General features: G+C 41.5%; 2 protein-coding genes across 4 annotated transcripts; one reads left to right on the plus strand and one right to left on the minus strand.

Annotated features, from left to right (window-relative positions):
• Positions 1–1,438: 1,438 nt before the first annotated feature.
• On the minus strand, positions 1,439–7,806 carry slc25a28 (solute carrier family 25 member 28). Of its 3 annotated transcripts, none has more exons than XM_084376428.1 (4): positions 7,237–7,806; positions 4,557–4,785; positions 3,656–3,712; positions 1,439–3,210 (listed from the first exon to the last, which is right to left on the minus strand). In XM_084376428.1, exons 1-4 carry the CDS (start codon positions 7,579–7,581, stop codon positions 2,642–2,644), a joined length of 1,200 nt encoding a protein of 399 aa, XP_084232554.1. In that variant the 5' UTR covers positions 7,582–7,806; the 3' UTR covers positions 1,439–2,641. The 3 variants fall into 3 exon arrangements, with proteins under 3 accessions (XP_084232554.1, XP_084232556.1, XP_084232555.1); XM_084376430.1 differs by lacking the exon at positions 7,237–7,806 and adding an exon at positions 7,053–7,157; XM_084376429.1 differs by lacking the exon at positions 7,237–7,806 and adding an exon at positions 6,666–6,930.
• A 4,416-nt stretch (positions 7,807–12,222) lies between these two features.
• On the plus strand, positions 12,223–18,286 carry pyroxd2 (pyridine nucleotide-disulphide oxidoreductase domain 2). The gene is made up of 16 exons (XM_084375172.1): positions 12,223–12,380; positions 12,732–12,751; positions 12,881–12,974; positions 13,248–13,321; positions 13,420–13,575; positions 13,757–13,910; positions 14,015–14,076; positions 14,160–14,257; positions 14,344–14,485; positions 14,567–14,701; positions 14,784–14,856; positions 15,975–16,128; positions 16,420–16,571; positions 16,857–16,963; positions 17,316–17,436; positions 17,705–18,286. Exons 1-16 carry the CDS (start codon positions 12,257–12,259, stop codon positions 17,773–17,775), a joined length of 1,737 nt encoding a protein of 578 aa, XP_084231298.1. The 5' UTR covers positions 12,223–12,256; the 3' UTR covers positions 17,776–18,286.
• Positions 18,287–19,708: the final 1,422 nt, after the last annotated feature.

A 19,708-nucleotide genomic window follows, 5' to 3' on the forward strand; every position in this document is an offset into this window, starting at 1 on the left:
TAATGTGTTAAACCTGCTTGTCGGAAACCGATGTGTCCACTGATTCTCACTGAAGAATTTTACTGGTTTGTAGTCTTTGTCTTCCAGTTGTGTCCATATGTTGGATATGTACACTTCACAGCCAGACACATATATATGTACTTAATTCACATGCACGAACACACATTTTTCATTCATATGTGAAAAAGCCAGTCGTTTATGAAAATATCTAGTTCAAATGAGACATTTTTTTATTTTCACATATTAAAATTGTAGTTCACATGTGAAAATGTTTGAATATGTGGAATTCACATGTGAAGAAGCAGATTTCTTTTGAATTCATGTGTCAGGTCACCTTCCCACAATTGGAAATTTTAACTCGCATGTGAGAAAAACAGTCAGTATTCAATTCATATGCGACATTTTTGGGAGGGGAGCGATAATATGGACATGTAAAATTATGCTTTATTCCAAACAATAACTTTTAAAATTATTTTTCATTGTAAAACAATTCATCAGGTAATCGGGTCACCACCTCACTTACAGCTGATTTACAACTACCATCATTTTAGAAGCCCTATTGACATGTCATTTTGCTAAAAATAAAATCAAAACAGTAATAATAAAACAATTTGACATAGGCCAAAGAGTTTCTCCTATATTCTCCATGAAAATATGGTGTACTCCATACAGTGACATGTGATGGAGGAAATTCTTTGTAACTTTGTCTTGTCTTTCCTTTCATAATATCTCACTTTATTCCAACACATGTATAACCTCTGATGCTTCTGTAATGTCACAGATCTCTCAGGTATGCCTGTTTCCAGGACCCTGTGTAGACCTGTCACTGAGCTTCACTGTCACAAGAGGAGACTTTCAGTGTCTCAAAGCTCCTCTTTTCACTGGAGAAAGATTCTTCTGTATGTATTTGTAGCTATGCATTTGTTTGTATTTTTAAAAATACACTTCATTTCTAATTTTTGCTGTAATAATTTATGTTAGGCTTGTTACCTACTAAAGTTCCATCTTTTTAGCCACTTAAGAGTTTTCCACCACACAATCTACCTCTAAGTTCCTCAACATCTACAAATTTTACTTCATCAGTTTAAAAAAAAAATTCAAAAAGCTTCACTCTCCCAGCTGTTTGTACGCAGTCTGTGTCCACAAGTAAAGATTGTGTTTCAGTGTTGTGGGTCAAAGTTTAAATCTGCACCTGTGCTCAAGACTAAACAACTGTACCTGCCTCAAATTTAAAATAAATACCTGAAAACACACACACAAATGTGTTTCTGGCAGTACAGATGTGGCTTAGGCCATCACCTACTTTTCATTCATACACTCTGTGGTTTCTATTCACCAGGGAAACAATGAGTTTAAAGCTTTTATACACACCCAGATTGAAAAAGCAACATGTGCCATATATGCAAAACCCCTTTTAAAGAATTAAAACAAGGTCTCCCATCGTTTATGAGCAGCGAGTCGACCCCGCTGTTCAGTCTTTATTCAACGAGTGCAATTCAGTGTCGGAAACAATCAGACATCAATTAATAAGAATGACAGCTTCCATTTATGTGTACTCAATGGGGGTACAGATACATAACTTGTGGGATACTGACTCCTTGATATTCTGAATTCAATTCTTTTGGGCACGGTACACTGTAGACAACCTTTGCTGTCGAGCAGATATTTAAACTCAGTAGTTCACAAGCTAAAACCAGCAGATACCACCAGTTAATGCACAGAGATGGCCATCTTAATGCTGCCCTGTTCTACTCCGCCAAACATGTACACAAGGCATTAATGGTGAGTATTTGGATGATCCGAGGGGCGGATGAACACATATATGGGGAAAATCAATGGAAAATTTTGAAGTAATATATTTGCTGGAAATAAAACATCATTTGAGGAATCAAAATTATTAAAATAAATTAAACACACGCTTCAGATTCCTAAAATTTGTATTTTCCGCCCAATTCCATGATAGGGGCCAATCCTAAACATCCACAGTTGAAAAAGGGGGAAAATATGCTAGATACATCATATTTATACTGTTAACTGCCAAAACAAAACAAAAACAAAACCCTGTATCTGATCTGTTGTCTGTGTTATTGGTCTACGTTTCAAATAACAGATATAAAAAAAATATTTAATCATGAATGCAGAAAGGGGTCTGAATCAGGAGTCAGTTATATGTTTAATTTGCAATTTCAAGGATTGGATGGGTGAAAATAAAATGATGGTCCTAGGACAGCAAAGCTTATGAAACTACATGAGAGTTGACAAAGTAACACTTCTGCCCCCTGCTGACTACTTTGCAACTCAAAAAACTTGTGCGTTCTTCTTATTTGTCCTCAGCTAAGACAAATGTAGTGGTCACTAGAATGGCTTAAAAAAAAAAAAAATCAGATTAACTAGTTCTATAACACTGTGTAAATGTTTTCTCCTAGAAGAGTGAAACAACTTAACTCAAACCAAACTTAGTCCTGAAATAGCGTAGCAGAAATATAACTACTCAAACCGTCTTTGAAGGTGTCTTTCTTATCTGCTATGTCTGAAAGGGATGGGACAACTGAGGTGGATTTTAGTCAGATTCTATGTGCGTATTTGACTTCATCTTCTCCTCACGGGGAGGGCAGAGCAATATTAGAAGAGATTAAACCATCTAAGACTCCATGTGCTGCGCTCTCCTCTTGTTGTGCTGGTGCTTGGTGAGTCCATACTTGAAGAACTCATAGACCGACCAGCTGATGGCTGTGGAGGGCATCTGGTAGATGACCCTCGCCTGGACTCCCTTGAAGAAGCCCTGCAGGCCGCCCAGCCTGTAAACTGTCCGGAAGGCGTGGGCCAGGCCTGAGATGTGTCTGTGGGCTCCTTGGCCTTGGCCCTTGCCGGGGCCTTGGCCGGGGGACTGGGAGCTGAGGGTTACAGACTCCTGGGTGTTGAGCAGGGTCTTGCAGACGTCCAGAGGCGTGGTGGCCGCAGCCGCGATGGCTCCAGCCAACGCTCCGGACAACATGTGGGAAGAGGGATTGTATTGTCTGTGGGGGTTGAGCAGCTCCTGAAGGTACTCGTAGGTCATGAAGTGGAGCGCCTGGAAGGGCACATTCATGGTGAGCTGGGTGGTGTAGCTGCGGTAGAACGCAGCAGGGCCCTCTTTCTGCCACACGGCGCGTACACAGTCCAACACGCCGCGGTAGGGAGAATTATACATCTGCATGCGCTGCTTCACAACTATAGACACATGGATGGATGTATTGATGGAGAAGGGCAGAAATGTCCAGGGTTGACGATAGAAAAGGGACAAAAATGGAAAAAGAAGAAATTAGGGAGCTATTACCTGCATTAAATTTGTCTTTAAAGCATATTTAGTTTAAATAAACACGCAGAAAGATGCAGTGTATCATGTTAATAGTGTTTCCTCTGACAGCTGCAGCCCATCTAACAGCTGCGCAAGAGGACTCTGACCAGTGTCCTTCTACTGACATGTTTGGGCAGGTGGACTGGAGGCAGCTATGAAAGCCTATATGTGAGACTCCAGGGGTTAAGGCCAATATGTGAAGATGGTTGGCCCAGATGTGTCACCTGCAAGCTTCTTCACGACAAATACGACAATACCCAATCCCCAATCCTGTGGTCAAAAACAAATGACTTTGTATTGTAAAAATGTTGTCCTCACCTTCAGCTGGATTCATGACTGCATCATGAAGCAATGTGGCCACACACCCAGCTGTCCCTGAAACAAACAAACCTCAGAAATGACTGCACATCATCAGGAATACACGAGGAAAATAAAAAAAGACACTGGAGCAAAGAGGTATAGGCTGAGAAGGAAAAAGCATTTTCACTCGCAACATAAGAACCGTTTTGATCAAGTCACAGCCTCCACTGCCGGATTCCTAAAAGCAGATGTCATGCTCAAAACAATATGTCATCAGAGCAGAATTGGTGCTAATTCAGCAATTTGTAAACTAGAGATCACGCCTGACTGGATTCAGGAGGCCAAACCTGAGCAAAGAGAGACACCTAGTGGACAAGGCGGTTCTTTGCTCCTTTTCAAGGATATTTTAAACCAAACCCTTAAGCATGAAAAAACAGGACCAACAGAGGAGAGAGCTGATGAGATGGGAGAGCAAAGACGACTTACCCAGCCTCCCACTAGACTGGAAAACAAGGAGAGAGAGTAGGGAGAAAGAATAAGGAAATTGTTGGACAACCAGAGCAAGGTTTTCAAATTTAAATCTCTTTCTGTTTTGTAGGTGAGGTCACTTTGCTGAGCTTGAGCCAAATAAGACCAACTGTTTAACTTTCCTGACTATGACGCTTCCTTACTGTATACAAGTGTAGCTGTAAAAAGCCAATCTGATGGCCTGCCAGGGGGTTTTAGGACCGGTCATGGCATGTCTGCTCTATACCCGGATTAGGCTGAGTCAGCAACTTCATAGAAATCACAATGATGTTGCTGTAGCCAAGTCCTATATATCAACCTATATCATGGTGATCTCAAATTTAAGATAGCCATGCACGATCTGTACATTTAATGTCACTGTTAATGTGTGTATATGTATGTTTTATGGTACCATTAGCCAAATGGCTGTTAGCCCCTGGGTGAATGACATCGCCTAGAGTCTTTTTGAGTTTCTCATAGCAGGCAAAATAGAGGGCATGGGCAGGTCCTGCCCCAACTGCTGTTGCATTCAGCCCTCTCATTGGCCGCCAGACTCCCTCCGTGGCTACAATTCGTCGGAGAGCATCCATCACGTTCCTGTAGCGGGCTGCAGGGTCGGGCTGGAGGCTCTGCATTCGTGTCTGGAAAAGAAGTTGCAAAGTTCAAAGTCAACACTGTGCTCGCTTCCCACCCGACAAGGTTCAGTATTAAGTTTGGAAATGTGTCCAATAAATCTGACCTGAATTTGATACAAGAATAGAATGGAATGCATTATTTACGCATACCATATGTCTGCATAACACAGCAAAGAGTCCTGAACTGACTTCAGTGTGAATGGGGGGTCAAATGAAGGAAATGAAGTGTCTGACATTGTGTGTGGGGTGTGTTGGTGTACATGCATAGATGAATAGAAGGAAGTATGGCGTTACAAGCTCCAAGGTCACAAGGGGACATAAGCTGACTTCCTGTAAGCCTCTTTTCCCACTGACCCTGAAGCACACCTTTCTCTTCCTCTACCACAAACACACACGTACACACACACACACACACACAGATAAATGATAAATCACATAAAGAATATTTAAAGGACGAGTGCAAGGGATCAGCGTTTCAGTCACCTGCTATTTGGTTTTATTTAGAGAGGGTCACCCGGGGCCGGCTGTCTCTGAGGAACTAGCAGAGAAATAATCCCTGAATACCAAACTTCCAGCTGAATGGACAAACTTGCACCCCACTGTGTGTGTGCATGTAGCGCTCTGGTAAAGCACAAACATGGCCTCATGTCAGTCTATACTGCAGCTGTGGAATGCGGGGCCTGAAGAGAACTAGCCAAAAGTGGTGTGAGGATTTGCATCAAGTTACTTAAAGACTGGCATTCAAACCTATCACTGGCATGATAGTGAAAAGAGATTGTAATCTGAATACTGGCTTCCTCAATCATTCATGCCCCATTCAAACGCAGGCATGCAGGTCCTGCGTACAGCTTTGGGTCTGGTGTGTTTATCCATACTTTGTTTGCACATCTAGAAAGCAATGACCTTTGTACTGAATATAAACAACACACGGACCACTCTTTGAAGAAACTGAGCTGTATACACGCCTACAAATGCAGCACGCTTTTGTAAATCCACCACCAACAACTAGGATTTTGGGTACAAGGAGAGCAAACGACTGTCGATTCTACACTATAATTACACAACAATCTCTTAAGTGAGGAGCTTATCGTAGAGGAGGAAAAGTCTCTACTTGGTAGAGGGGGAATCCTCTAAACAAAAAAGAAAGATGTTAGATGCACTTCAAAATATTTATAGTTTCCTTTAAATACCCAATTCTCTGCTCAATGTGTGGCTGTTTATGTGCAGAAGACTTAATTCTGCTGAGTCACAACGCCCCAAATCTCTTGTGGCTTGCTTGGCAGGATGCTGGGATCAAATGGCGGTGTGGCAGACGCTCTGCACACGAGGAGGCTCTGTAAACACTGGTCTTGTCCAGGTTTGGAGCTGGACGTGCTGCAACAGAGCTCGGCTACAGGTGGATGAGACGTTGATGAAGCATCGGCGTATGAACGGCTTTTCATTCTGACAGGGACAGCTGACTATAGTGAGCTCATTGTGACCAGCCGCATCTCTCTTAACCCTGCTCCTCACACATAACTAGCTGACCTCTCGGGGGTCACAGGTCATGCCACATGAGCTAGGTTTGAGTTAAAAACAAAATAAAACTTGCAGAACTAAGAGGACCACATGATAAGAAGTGGCCCAGTGAATTGAATGACTCACATGTGATCAAAAGACCTTTTGTTAGACAATTTCTTACAGTGTTTAAACAGTAGGCCTGCTATCACACTGTATAAAACTACCCAACTATGCTGGGGAGGCAGCAACAGATGCTCGACTGTGGACGGGAAGGGCCATGTTGTCTCAAAACTGCACTGTTATTATTTTTTATGTTATATTAATAGTAATATAACAACAGTGGCATACAGGGCGTAATGTACAACAAACAGTAACATTGAACCAACCCCTTGTTTTTGTGAAAAAGAGTAGCCTTGGTCGATCTGGATCTGTTGTCGCAGTTGGAATTAGCTAACTGTTTCCTCTTATTAGCTAACTTACTTAACTAGCTTACTCATTCATTTCCGTTTCATTTAACGTTACTTCCATGTCAAATAAACACACTGACGTTATTTACTTGACACTGCATCAGTTAAGTCTTTGGCAGCAGATGTATTTCATGATGTTTAGCAACTTAGTTTCACCCAAAAGTGACCAAATGGGCTCCGGTGCGTGACCCTGCTAAAGGTTGTCATAACAACTAGCCAGTTGCTAACGTTAGTCGCGCTTAACTTATAATAGCATGCTAACGAGTTAGCTAGTAGGGACGTGAGACGCTAACTGAGCCGACTGACCTTGTCCTCACAGCCGTCAGCCCTGCAGCGTGTTTATGTTAGCGAGCCAGCTAATGCGCTATGCTAACAAACATGTTGGCCACAAGAATAACATCCACCCTACACAACAGAGAGCGGGCTATGCAAGCACAGAACATTCATAAAAAAGTGGTGGGTCAGCAGGTTAGCCTCTGAGCTATGCTACCTTGACACAGTCGATGGGGAACATGAGGCAGTGCTCCATGATCCCGGCCACGGCTCCAGCCAACATGTGGGTGCTAGTGGAGGCTCCCTGTGGCAACCCCTCATAGTCTGGTTCAGAGTCCTCTGTTTGTGCATCTTGTGCAACGCGGATAAAATCAACAGTCTGTAGCTCCGTTTCCCCTCCGATCCGGGGTGTCAGGCTCCCCACGATACTTTCCGAAACTCCCCAGAATCTTCCCCCCAGCCATCGAACTTCTGCCCCGGCAGATGCACCAGCAACCCCGGGATCATTGCCTGCAGTCTCCGCTGTCATCCGACGCCTCCTCACAAATCCATCTGCTTCCATGAGAAACCAGGTAGTGTGTTAAGTCTTTAGGCACGCAGACACGGCGTCTTGTGGGCGATTCAGTCCTGAAGTTTTACATTCCCTTGGGGTGCGTTCGCAGCGTCTTGCCTGCTACACCATTCCCTCCCCGCCTCAACACTTCCCAGCCGGAGCCACGCAAGGGAGGCCGTGGCGGACAAATACACACCGAGCCCCACCACAGGCCGCGATGAGGAAATGATCCCTGATTGGCTGCGAGAGCCATGTCCTCCTCACGCTATTGGCTGGTAGACGTGCCACTCATGATGCATTATGGTGAAGACGCCTTCAAACTCTGTCATGTGGCACTGGACGCCAATCGTTAAGTGCAGCTGTGAAAGCTATCAGAAGACGCACTTAGGTCACGTTAGGTCAGGCTAACATTCGTCTCTGAAGCTGCTGAGATGAAGCCAAGGGCAGAAGATTCTTGTGCAGTTATCACCTGACTTGTCAAATTGCAGTGTCTAGTCTCAGTGTTGTTATTGCTGCTCTACCCAATGTTGCATCATTAGCCTACATAGTGGAGATATTAACTGAGCAACTGATTGATGTGTAGATGGTCAGCTATGATCAGACTCAAGATAAAGCCTATAAACAGCTAAATAACACCAGCTGTGCTGCTATATGTCAATATCAAACAGTGGCCCACTCCACTGAGTTTCAATAACATCTCTGTTCCTCTTTTTCCTCCAGCACTATACATTCAAATGTGTTTACAGATATACAGCAACATTTTGTTCAAAATAAGTAAAATAATTCTGCCAGTTAGAAAGCATCTAGTAGTATTAAGTAACAAAAATGTAATATGTGCCAAATCAAGTGATTAAAAACAGTTGTATGTAGAAATATGAATGAACAAACAGCACATCATGTTGGCATGTAAAGGACACATGTCTGTCATGTTATCTCCTCACCCTCATGCCGATGGAAAAAGTTGGGAAGCATTTTTTCAATTCCTATTTAGGAACTCAGGCCCTCCGGAGACTTGTATTGAGCTGGAAGACCTGTATGGGGACATTTTTATTGTTTTCCAGTTGTTTTTTACGTTTTAAAACAAGTCTCTGTCTACTTCAGTTGTTAAGGAGAATGCTGCATTATCTAGGTGGCAATAAAATATTATATATCAATGTAAGTCTGCAGAGTAACAATTGTTTTTATTATCGATTAATCTGTCAATTCTGTTTTTGATTGGGTTCAGTTTATAAAATGTAAGAAAAATATTCTAAGAATGTACATCAGTCCCAGAAAACATGCTGGGTATGCTTTTTTTCTGTGCACAAATCCCAAACCTAAAGATATACAACTAAATCAATGTAATCGGGTAAGACAGGGTAAATTCTCAAAGAGAGAGCAAACGTTTTGAATGTATGCTTGATTCACACAAGTTTCAAAATTGTTGTCAGTTGATTTTATGTCAGAAGATTAATAATAGACACATTCTTTCAACATTTGGTCATCATTCATTTATTCATTCATTCTTCATGGTATATTTCTATATTGAAATTCATTTAGTTTTTCCTCCCAAGCCAAATGAAACCTCCCCTTAACTAACAATAGTTACTGATCATAGGTTTAAAAAACTAAACGTCCAAGACAGTTACAAGGAAGAAGACACTCACAATTGTTTTGTTTTTTTCAGCGCTGTAGCACCTTTTTACGATCTGCTATGAGACAGTAGTTTATATTTCACTTCTTATGAACTCGGTGCTGTCAGTTGAATGTCTCCAGGCCTCACATCTTCACCAGTGAATCTCTGCCTGGAGGAAAAGAAGCACTTTTTTTCTCCAGAAAATGAGGTAATTGTGTTTTGGTGCGGGGCTGTTATAACATAATTGAATTTTCTCCTTTATTGCCTGGGAGAGCCTTGAAGGGCTGTAGTGTTGAATTTCTGCTGACAAAGGGGAATGAAGTGTTAATTTCTGCTTACAAGAACAAAATCTCCTGCTTCTGATCTAGTTATGGTTGATTGGCTGTTGTCCGCAGACGTTCCTTAAAGGAAAACCAAGCAGACAGCATATCAGGATCATCTCTCTTCCCTGAAACTAATGCTACTCTAATACACCGAGGGAGAGGCATGTTAGGTCTAGCGGGAAACTCTAGATCACCATAACACCTCATTTCATTCCCTCCGCCGAGAGAGTGCACAATCTATAGAAGCCTCAGGAATTATTTTACACGGTCTAAGCAAAACATGGTCAAAAATCCACATGATACAGGCAAGATGAGAAGATAACTCGGTTACATTCTGCTGTGTTTGGTTGTTTTTGGACCAATTAATACCCTTCCTTTCTTAGATCCCCATAGACAATCTCTGGCTCTGTCTACTCCCTGGACTGCTGCTTAGGCCCACAGATGATCTATGGCCTCTTACCTTATTAATGCAGGGTAAGTGAACCACTAGGCAAATGTGACATCTTCAACAGCAGCACTAAGAAACCAGTCTGTGTGAAGAGCTCATCTTAAAACTCTTTAGGAGGACGCTTACTGTGAAATAACCCCAAACCATCTAAGAGATGTCTTTAACTGCACTTTTTAATTATGTTTTTTCATATATTTTGTGTGAAGATGCCATTACAAAGAAGTCACAAGAAAATGCTGTTAATTCACATTTGGTCACATTGTATTCTGACATCTTGTGGGATTTTTTTGAAATTTACATATTTGTAAATATTCCCAGAATCTGGAAAGAGTCTATCTAGATGTGAAACGGATACATATTATTCATAAACTGGTCAGGCTTTTAAAGTGTTGCTAATATCCCAACATAGAAACTACACGTACAAAATGCAAGTATAATCTTGAACTGATATATGGGTTTTGACATCATTCTTGCATTGCTGAAGTTTGTATGTATACAGTGTTTGTGGAAAACTCTGATAGGAGGCTCTGGAGCTGGCTTACATGGGACAACTGTGCCACCAAGTGGACAGCAGGATAATTACAGGCTGATAAAGACATGAGTTTGTAGCAAGTTTTAAATTCCTCAAGAAAACAGCTTGAGCTTAGTCTATTCATTGATAGTTATTTTACTGGCTCTTTATTTAGTACTCTCTCTCCTGACACAGCTCTAATGATTGGCCTGTATTACGAAAAATAACCTTATTCTCAGGGACTGGAAGACACCAGCTCCACCCTGCTTTAGAGAATGGTTTCATGAACTTATTTGGGTTAGGCACATTGAGAAAAAGTGATTTAGTAGTTTAAAATGATGTTAACATAAATGGGAAGAATCCTGTGATCCCTTGTTGCAACATATGGACTCAACCTGACTGCATTTGTATTCATATAATAACCAGGTCTTTTACTCCATTATTTTGCTCATGTTTCCACCAAATCTTGATGGTTTTACTTAACAATAAAATGTGGATGACATGTTCTGTGAGATTCTGTGTCCCTGACATGTGGTTGAGATGAAACTGTCTTAGTTACTTATTTCCCTTCTGGATACCAGAGCATGTGAGTGTATGTTTAAGTTGGATTTTAGGTATTGATTTATGTGTGGTTTATATTTTATTTTCAAAATATGCAAATAAAAAATAAAAAATGAAAATAAAAATACACTGCCTCCCAGACTTAGGACCATCAATAAATTACCCTGCTGTTTGTTTGATTTAAACAAAACCAATGTGTCTTCATGATGACTTGATGATATCAGTGAAAATCATGATAAAAAAAATAATACTAAACTGGTTTCATGTAGCACACTTATTTTAATTGCTAATGTGTTATGTGTTATTCTTTTGCAAAAATATAAGACAATGGCTTTTTTTTTCAATAGCGTCCATGTCATGTGACCCAGTGACTCCAAACCAATGGCGAATTGTATTACTAAATGGGACAAATAATAAACACCTGTTTTATTACATCTGACTGCTTTTTCTATTTTATTATTTGTCCCATTTAGTAATACAATTTGGTATTGATTTTGAGTCACTGGGTCACATGTCATGGAAGCTATTGAAAAGAAATGCTGAATATTCATAATAAATATTCATATAAAACAGAAGAAGCAGTAAAATGTAATAACAACAGGTGTGTCTTATTTGTCCCATTTAGTGATACAATTCGCCATTGGTTTGGAGTCACATAACATAGAAGCTATTGAAAAAAAAAGTCATTGTCATTGTTGACACATTAGTAATCAAAATAAGTGTGCTACATGAAACTAGTTTAGTACTTTTTTTTTTTTTAATCATGATTTTCACTGATATCATCAAGTCAGCCTGAAGAAACATTGTTTTTGTGTAAATCAAACAAACAATAGAGTAATTTATTGATGGTCCCTAAATCAGCCTCCAGCGCAGCCCGAGGTTCTGGGAAGCAGCTAACCGTCCTCATGCTGCCAACACCGGGGGAAACTGAGTAAGAGACACCGCTGGGTGTCTCCGGAGTGAATGTCTGTCCAATATCCAACCTAAAACGAACTTTATGAAGCACATCAAAATTTCAAATATCTGCTTACTACACCGTCTCACTGATACCCTGCAACATCAGCCACCAACAACCCCTGATGACCAGGCTATTAACTCACACCTCCGCCCTTCTCACACAAACCCGATGAGGGACTGTTTCGGGTCACAGGAACCCGGATCTACTTCTCTCGGTTCTACACGAAAAGGGGCGGGACAGATGTGGACTACTACCTCAGACTCCTGCCATGGCTGCAGCGGTGTGGACTGGCCGAGGACGGAGAGCTGCGGCTGTTTTGGGGACAGTGACTAGATCCACATCCAGTCACACCGCTGTAAAATCCCAGTATGACGCACTGGTCATCGGAGGAGGTGAGACCTGTGCACCGGTGGGGAAACAAAAAGCGCAGGGAACATCAGAGCTGTGCAGCAGTAAACAACCCGCAGCGCACAAAGTAGTGGTGATATCATGTTTCAACTAAGTTTGCAAAAGTAGTTAGTGAGGTTTCTCTCTCGCTTCTGAAAAAGTAATTTACGTAGTGAAGTGATTTGGGTGTTTTGTAAGATTACAGTATCATCTGACTTCAACTTTGGACTGTAAAATATACAGGAGAGCAGCTTGAACAGCTGTTGAACACTGGAGCTGATTTATTTTAGCAATATCTAAAGAGGAATTTACATTTTTTAGGAAAACTGTCTGACATATCTCATATTTCATTGCAGGACACAATGGACTGGTGGCAGTAAGTCAATGCATTTGTTTCCCAACACCTACAGTATGTAATAAAACATTATATGGTTCAGTATAGGGGTAAAGGTGGTGTGTGTGTGTGTGTGTGTGTGTGTGTGCGTGTGTGTGCGCACGCTTGTAGGCTGCCTATCTTCAGAAGGGAGGACTGAAGACAGCAGTGCTGGAGCGCAGGCATGTGCTGGGAGGAGCAGCTGTTACAGAGGAGATCTTCCCCGGTAGGGTGGCCTCTGGGTACAATCCTGGTTCAACCCAGGTCATAAAGGGTCAATTCAGACCAAATAAAACAAAGAAAAGAAAAGAAAAGAAAAATTCTCTTATGCCACTCATTTTATGTCGGTAAACTGGAAACTGGAAACTGGAACTACTTTCTGAAATATTCTTAGTATATTTGAAAATGTAGGAACAGAGAATCTTTTTTTTTACACTTTGACAAGTGTTAATATGCGCTGTATTGTCCTACTTAAAAGAGATGTACTTTATTTTGTCAGGTTTCCGCTTCTCCAGGTGTTCCTATTTGCTCAGTTTATTAAGACCCCACATATATGCAGACTTGGAGCTCAAGGTAAACATTACAAAGTTTTAAAATATATTAAAATATATATTAAACCTCTTTCTGAGAAGGCTTAGAGTGATCTTCATTTTTGTGTAATGTAACGTCAGAAACATGGGCTGAAGGTGTATATGAGGGACCCCCATGCTTACACCCCCATGTTGGAGGAGGGGGTGGGAGGTGCCCCGCCGAGGTCTCTCACCCTGGGCGCTGACTTGGCCATGAACCAGATGGAGATCGGCAAGTTCTCGCAGAAGGATGCTCAGGTGACTTAAACATTAAGACAGCTTTAGTGAATGATTGACTGTATTGTTTATTATTAAGCTCTATTCACAGAAAAGTGTCTCTTTTTACCTTTATTTCTCCACCAGTGTAAAGTTATTTAGCCCTTTTTTCATACAATCCCACATTCCTCACGTTGACCCATTCTTGACCTCATGTTTCCAGGCTTATTCTGATTTCATTGCACACCTTGACAAGCTGGCAGGAGCCATCCACCCGCTTCTGGATGCTCCTCCTGTAGATGTTCCAGGTGTGACGGCTGGATCTCTGAGGAAGAGGCTGGCTGCTGCTAAAACCCTGAGGCCTATTATCAAATGCGGTGCGTTTCTGGATGTGTGCTTGGCAAACAAACTTATTCACAATGTACCCGTGTTGTTTTCTGTGGTAACTAAGTCATGATGAGTTATGTTTTTGAATTTGAAGGTTTGAAACTGGGCAGAAACATTCCAGATTTCTATGAGATTGTAACTGCACCAATAACGAAGGTTTGTTATAATTTGTTTAGTTTGGCATCAGTTGCTGTTTTTCTCTTGACTGCATCATGACAAACTCATATTTTGTGTCGTAGATCCTCAATCGGTGGTTTGAGTCGGAGCCACTGAAGGCAACACTGGCTACTGATGCTGTGATAGGAGCCATGACCAGTCCAAGTAATCCTGGTAGTGGGTGAGATGCCTTTTAGTGCACTCAGAACTACAGGTTTAACTGCAGAGACCTTTAGAAAACACTGATTTTATGGTCTTGCCTTGAAGGTATGTGCTCTTGCACCACGTGATGGGAGAGCTGGAGAAAGAGAAGGGAGCATGGGGTTATGTGGAGGGTGGAATGGGTGGCGTGTCTCAGGCTATCGCTAGCTCTGCTCGGTCCCATGGTGTAGACATTTTCACTGAGAAGGTAATGCGGTTTTGACTAATTATATGGATTAGATGCGGTTTATTTTGCTCTTTATGTATAAACAATATGTATCCTCGGCAGGATGTGGAACAGGTCCTGGTTGATTCAGATGGTGCTGCCAAGGGAGTGGTGTTGAAAGACGGCACAGAGATCCACAGTAAAGTTGTTTTGTCAAATGCCACCCCGTATGTTACCTTCAAGAATCTCACTCCACAGGTAATAAAGAAAACATGCACAGCATGTGTAACAGTGGCACCAGGCAATGGAATTTATTCTGGCCTCCTGTTTCTCATTGTAGGCTGCACTTCCTCCAGAGTTCATCAAAGCTGTGGATCAGATTGACTACACCTCACCTGTTACCAAGATCAATGGTAAATCTGCTCTGATTCTGGCTTTTTAACCAAAGGTGCTGTTGAATTAATATAAAATGCTCCCACAGTAGAGACCTTTTTCCCTTTAAAGCTGCCTCCTTGGAGCATGATGATGTTTAGTGTCACAGTAAGCCTTAAAACAACCAGAACTGGACGGACACTTAGGCTACTAGCTGCATAACTCATTGTCTCATCTGTGTGCAAGGGCGCTTCATGCTATCCAAGTCTCTGGAAGCCCAGAGAAGCCAAATTCATTTAAAAGGACATTCATGACACAATTTTTAATCCCGAAATCTTCCCTGTAGCTGCTAAGCGAAAAGCGTCCCACAAGCACATCCCGTCTGAAATGGGTGCAGAAGGTTGACTGTGCATTTGAGGGTGTATATAACGTCTTGGGATCTCGAGGTTTCAAGGATTATGCTGGACGAGCTGTATGGAGCCATTTTAGTTTTTTTTTCAGTTGTTTTTATATATTTTAAAAGTTCCCATCTACTTCATTTGTTAAGGAGCACAAAAGAAGCTCAAAGAACATTTTATTTGGGTTGAATCAATACTCACACACTTTAAAATCTGCAAAGAAGTGGGAAGGTGTACAATGAAGACAATAAGGCACCAACAGATGTAGTGTATCAGGACGGATCAGGTTTTATGACTCCACTGTTGAGTGCTTTATATCATTACAGTGTGAGATCAGGTCACTGCCTAAGCTTTTGGTACTAAGCACACATTTCAAGGTTTAGGGTATTATAAAGCTGTGTAAAACACACAACTAAGAAGATGTAAAGCATTCCTCAGCTTCCTGTGTGGTGCTTTGTAGGTCCTGCATGTTAATTACAGTATAGAGCTTGAGCTGTAGGGCTTTATTGCTCAGCCTTTAACTGAGCCTTTACAGTGCTTTGCCGCTTAATGATAGTCTGTAGTATTTATTTTAACAGGCATAGCTTTTGTAAAGCAATTGAGCAGTGTTATACATAACATATTGCATGTACTGAGGGTTGTGCTCATTCAACTATTGAATTAATTGAGATTTTGCTTTACCAAAAATCTAAATTTACATTAAGATGATATGTAATCGTAGCGCAGACACTGATTCCATGTCATTTTCTTTGCTTGTGCAGTGGCAGTGGACAAGCTTCCAAACTTCCTGGCATCTCCCACACCAGACGATAAACCCGGACCCCACCACCAGTGCTCCATTCACCTCAACTGTGAAAGCGTGGAGGTGCTGGAGACTGCATACAAAGAGGCCATGAATGGACATCCTTCAGTAAGGTATGCACATAAGTGAGACATACATAATGCTTTCTTTTAATTCCTGATACGATTAAACAATTTAAATACAGAAAACAAGGTTAATGTTAAGTGAGAGTGAGTCATACATACCTCACTGTAGAGAATGTAGGACAAAGTGTTAGGCTCTTGTTGCTGTAGAGTTTAACATGGAAGCTGCAAAAAGTAATACTAATGACAGTATGTAAAACATCATCATCATCATCATCATTAACTCACCCTCTCACCCACCCTCCACCATCTTGTCTCATCGTGCCCCCTGTATTCCTGTAGACCTATGCTGGAGATGACCATCCCCTCAGTGTTGGATCCGACTTTGGCTCCCCCTGGCTGCCACGTGGTGTCACTGTTCACCCAGTTCACCCCTTACCACATAGAAGGCAGGGAGTGGACGAACCAGGACAGAGAGGCCTTCGCAGACACTGGTAACACACAATGGGACTTCTTATAGCACCACATGTGCCAAAAAAGTACATGGCCACTAAATGTATTACTCAAGCATACGCAGCATGGCTTAGAGAGAAAAAGACGAGATATCCACTTTCTGAAAAACAGGAATTTAGTTAGAAGCAATCATAATTGGAGGCCATAATCTGTACTTCTTAAAATTATGAAATTTAGGAAGTGTTTCCAAAATGGATAAACTGTTAATGTGTGTATACTGATTAACCTGTTTCAGTGATGAAGGATGTGTTTGTCTGTCTCTTCAGTATTCGACTGGGTGGAACAATACGCCCCTGGGTTCAAAAAGTCAGTCGTTGGCAGAGACATCTTGGCTCCGCCTGACCTGGAGAGGATCTTTGGGCTCACTGGAGGGGTACGCACCGCACACTGTGCACATTGTAGAACTGACCCGCAAATTTGAATGTTGATACAAATCCGGTTCGCTTGACACAATCAACTGTTCAGTGGACGAGGAAGTCATTTGCGTCCTCTGGTGTGTTCACTATCTGCTCAGATACAGACCTGTTGTATAAGCAGTTAATGGTTACAGACAGTTTGACCACAACCCATGAGTCAGAATCAAAGTTCACAGCAGCTGTGTAAAGTGACACCGACTGCACTGAATGGTGTGCTTAAACAACTGGCGGGCTATTTTTTCCCACAATGATGTAATTATATCAAGTAACACAGAATGAAAAGTCAACACGTTGGCTGTGTTTTTACAGAATATCTTCCATGGATCGATGTCACTGGACCAGCTCTACCTAGCACGACCTTTGCCCTCTCTCTCAGACTACCGCTCACCGATTAAAGGGCTGTATCTGTGTGGCAGCGGCTGTCATCCAGGTTTGCTTTTAATGCTTAACTGTCACATGAATATTGGATTGCAAATGTGGCTGTTCGTTGTGTGTAGTGTAGTAGAGGTCATTCATGGGATGTTGTCTGGTGTGAGAGGAGCAGAGTTATTCAACCTTTGGACCTTTCGAGGAAATCTTATCCTCGCTGCTGATGATAAAGAAATGAAGTCACTGAGTACACTGTCTCTGATTTCTCCACACAAAATAAGACTGACTCAGCCTGTACGTTTTTAAATGTTTGATGTTTTTTATTTTAGGTGGTGGTGTGATGGGTTCTCCCGGCTGGAACGCAGCACTCACTGTCATGGCTGACCTCAAACGTCGCTGAAACATCCGACAGCATCAGTCTGCGGTCCACTCATCAGTATTCAGTATTATTCTTGTGAATTTGACTGATTTTGAGCCATACATTTCAACACTTGCTGATCAGTTGCACCATATTACGTTGGCTATCTGCTAAGTAAAAAGGGGATAATGTTTGATTTAACGATACAACTTACATAAAATGTAAGAGAAAAGGAGAGAATCAATAAAAGCGGCCTTTAGGTTCTTTATATGCCGTCCGTTTCCACCGGTGAAAAGAAAACTATCGAATAAGATATCAAGATATTAATCTCTAGTGCAATATTGCCACACAAAATCCTGTTGTGACACTTGTGTGTCAACACATTAAGTAACAGCACAGTAATAATGTTGAAGACAAATGCATTTTTAGAGTAAATGATACTTGCCTTCATGAAATTACCTCAAACTGTCAGTGTAATGATAAAAATAATGGTACTATATAATGGGACTTTTTTAAAACTTTGTATGAATAAATTTAAATGAATTCAAGCAAATATGTTTCATTTTCTTTAAAGTGATTATAGATGTGTTTTATGTTGCCTGGGTCAGGTGTCTAATTGGGAAGTCTTTCTCACAGCAGCTCTGTACTTTTCATGTGCATCAGTTTGTATGCTGCCCTGCCCAAAAAAAAGTGACACACTAATATTTGAGCCTGATTAATCGTGGCATTGTCATCTTGGAATATGCTTGTGCCATCAGGGAAGAAAATAATCCATAGATGGAAAAAGCTCACTACCAGGATTACTTGGACTGGTCATGGCTTCTATCACAGCATCAGTAGCCAGTGTTGCTTTAAGTGGCTCGGGCGCAAACCACCGATCGAGGATCTGGTCATTCAGTATATTCAGTTAGTCAGCTGACCTCATCTTTTGGGCACATAACGCTGCTGAACCTAGACCTGACCAACTGAATCAACCCAAGATCTTAACACTGCCCCCACAGGCTTGTACAGTAGGAACTAGGCATGATGGGTGCATCACTTCATCTGCCTCTCTTCTCACCCTGATGCCCCCACCACTTTGGAACAGGCTAAATCTGATCTCATCAGACCACATGACCTTTTTCCATCATTCCAGCGTCCAATCTTTATGCTCCCTGGCAAAGTGAAGCCTTTTTTTCCTGATTAGCCTCACTGATAAGTGGTTTTCATAAAGCTGCACAGCTTTTTTAGCCCCAAACCCTTGAGTTCTCTTCACATTGTGCGTGTGGAAAAGTTCTTACTTTCACTATTAAACATAGCCGTGGGACAGTTCTTATCCCAGTTTTAATAGTTTCAGAAATCTCCTTAGTTTTCTTTGCTTGATGCAGGCCAATAATTTGACCCTTCTGAAACAGTAACATCCTTTTCCACGACCACAGGATATATCTCCCCACATTGTTGTTGAAGAAATTAGAAGTTACTCACTGCATCAGTTAGGATAAATAATGTGTTGCCAGCTGAAACACATTAATCACTACAGTAATTATCCACTGGAAGGCTCTTACCTATTTGCTTAGTTAAATCCAGGTGGTGACTTTTTTTTGGCCAGGCAGTATCTAAACTAAAGCAGATGAATAGAATCCAGCCATCATTTTCTTTATTATATAAACCTGTGCTTTTTTTCTACTGTGAAAAATCAAACTGTCCTGTGAAAGAGGCTTATCCGTCCACAGGAAACTGTTATCAGAGTTCTCACATAAATATGAAACAACAGTTGACTCAATGTTGGATGACTGTTTAAATAAATGTGGTCTGAAGACCATTGCTTTGACAGAAAACTATTACTTCTTTTACTGATAGGGTGTCTGTGTCTGCAGAGACAATGCCCTCTGCCTATATTTTGTTATTTATTTTTTGGTGATTGGGACATCAGGACTGTTGAGCTGTCATCCCCTGGTTGTCAAACAACAGCTGTAAAAAAAGTAGTCCATAATAC

The sequence above is a fragment of the Pagrus pagrus genome (assembly GCF_965226575.1).
Source record: "Pagrus pagrus genome assembly, chromosome: 15".
NCBI lineage: Eukaryota > Metazoa > Chordata > Actinopteri > Spariformes > Sparidae > Pagrus > Pagrus pagrus.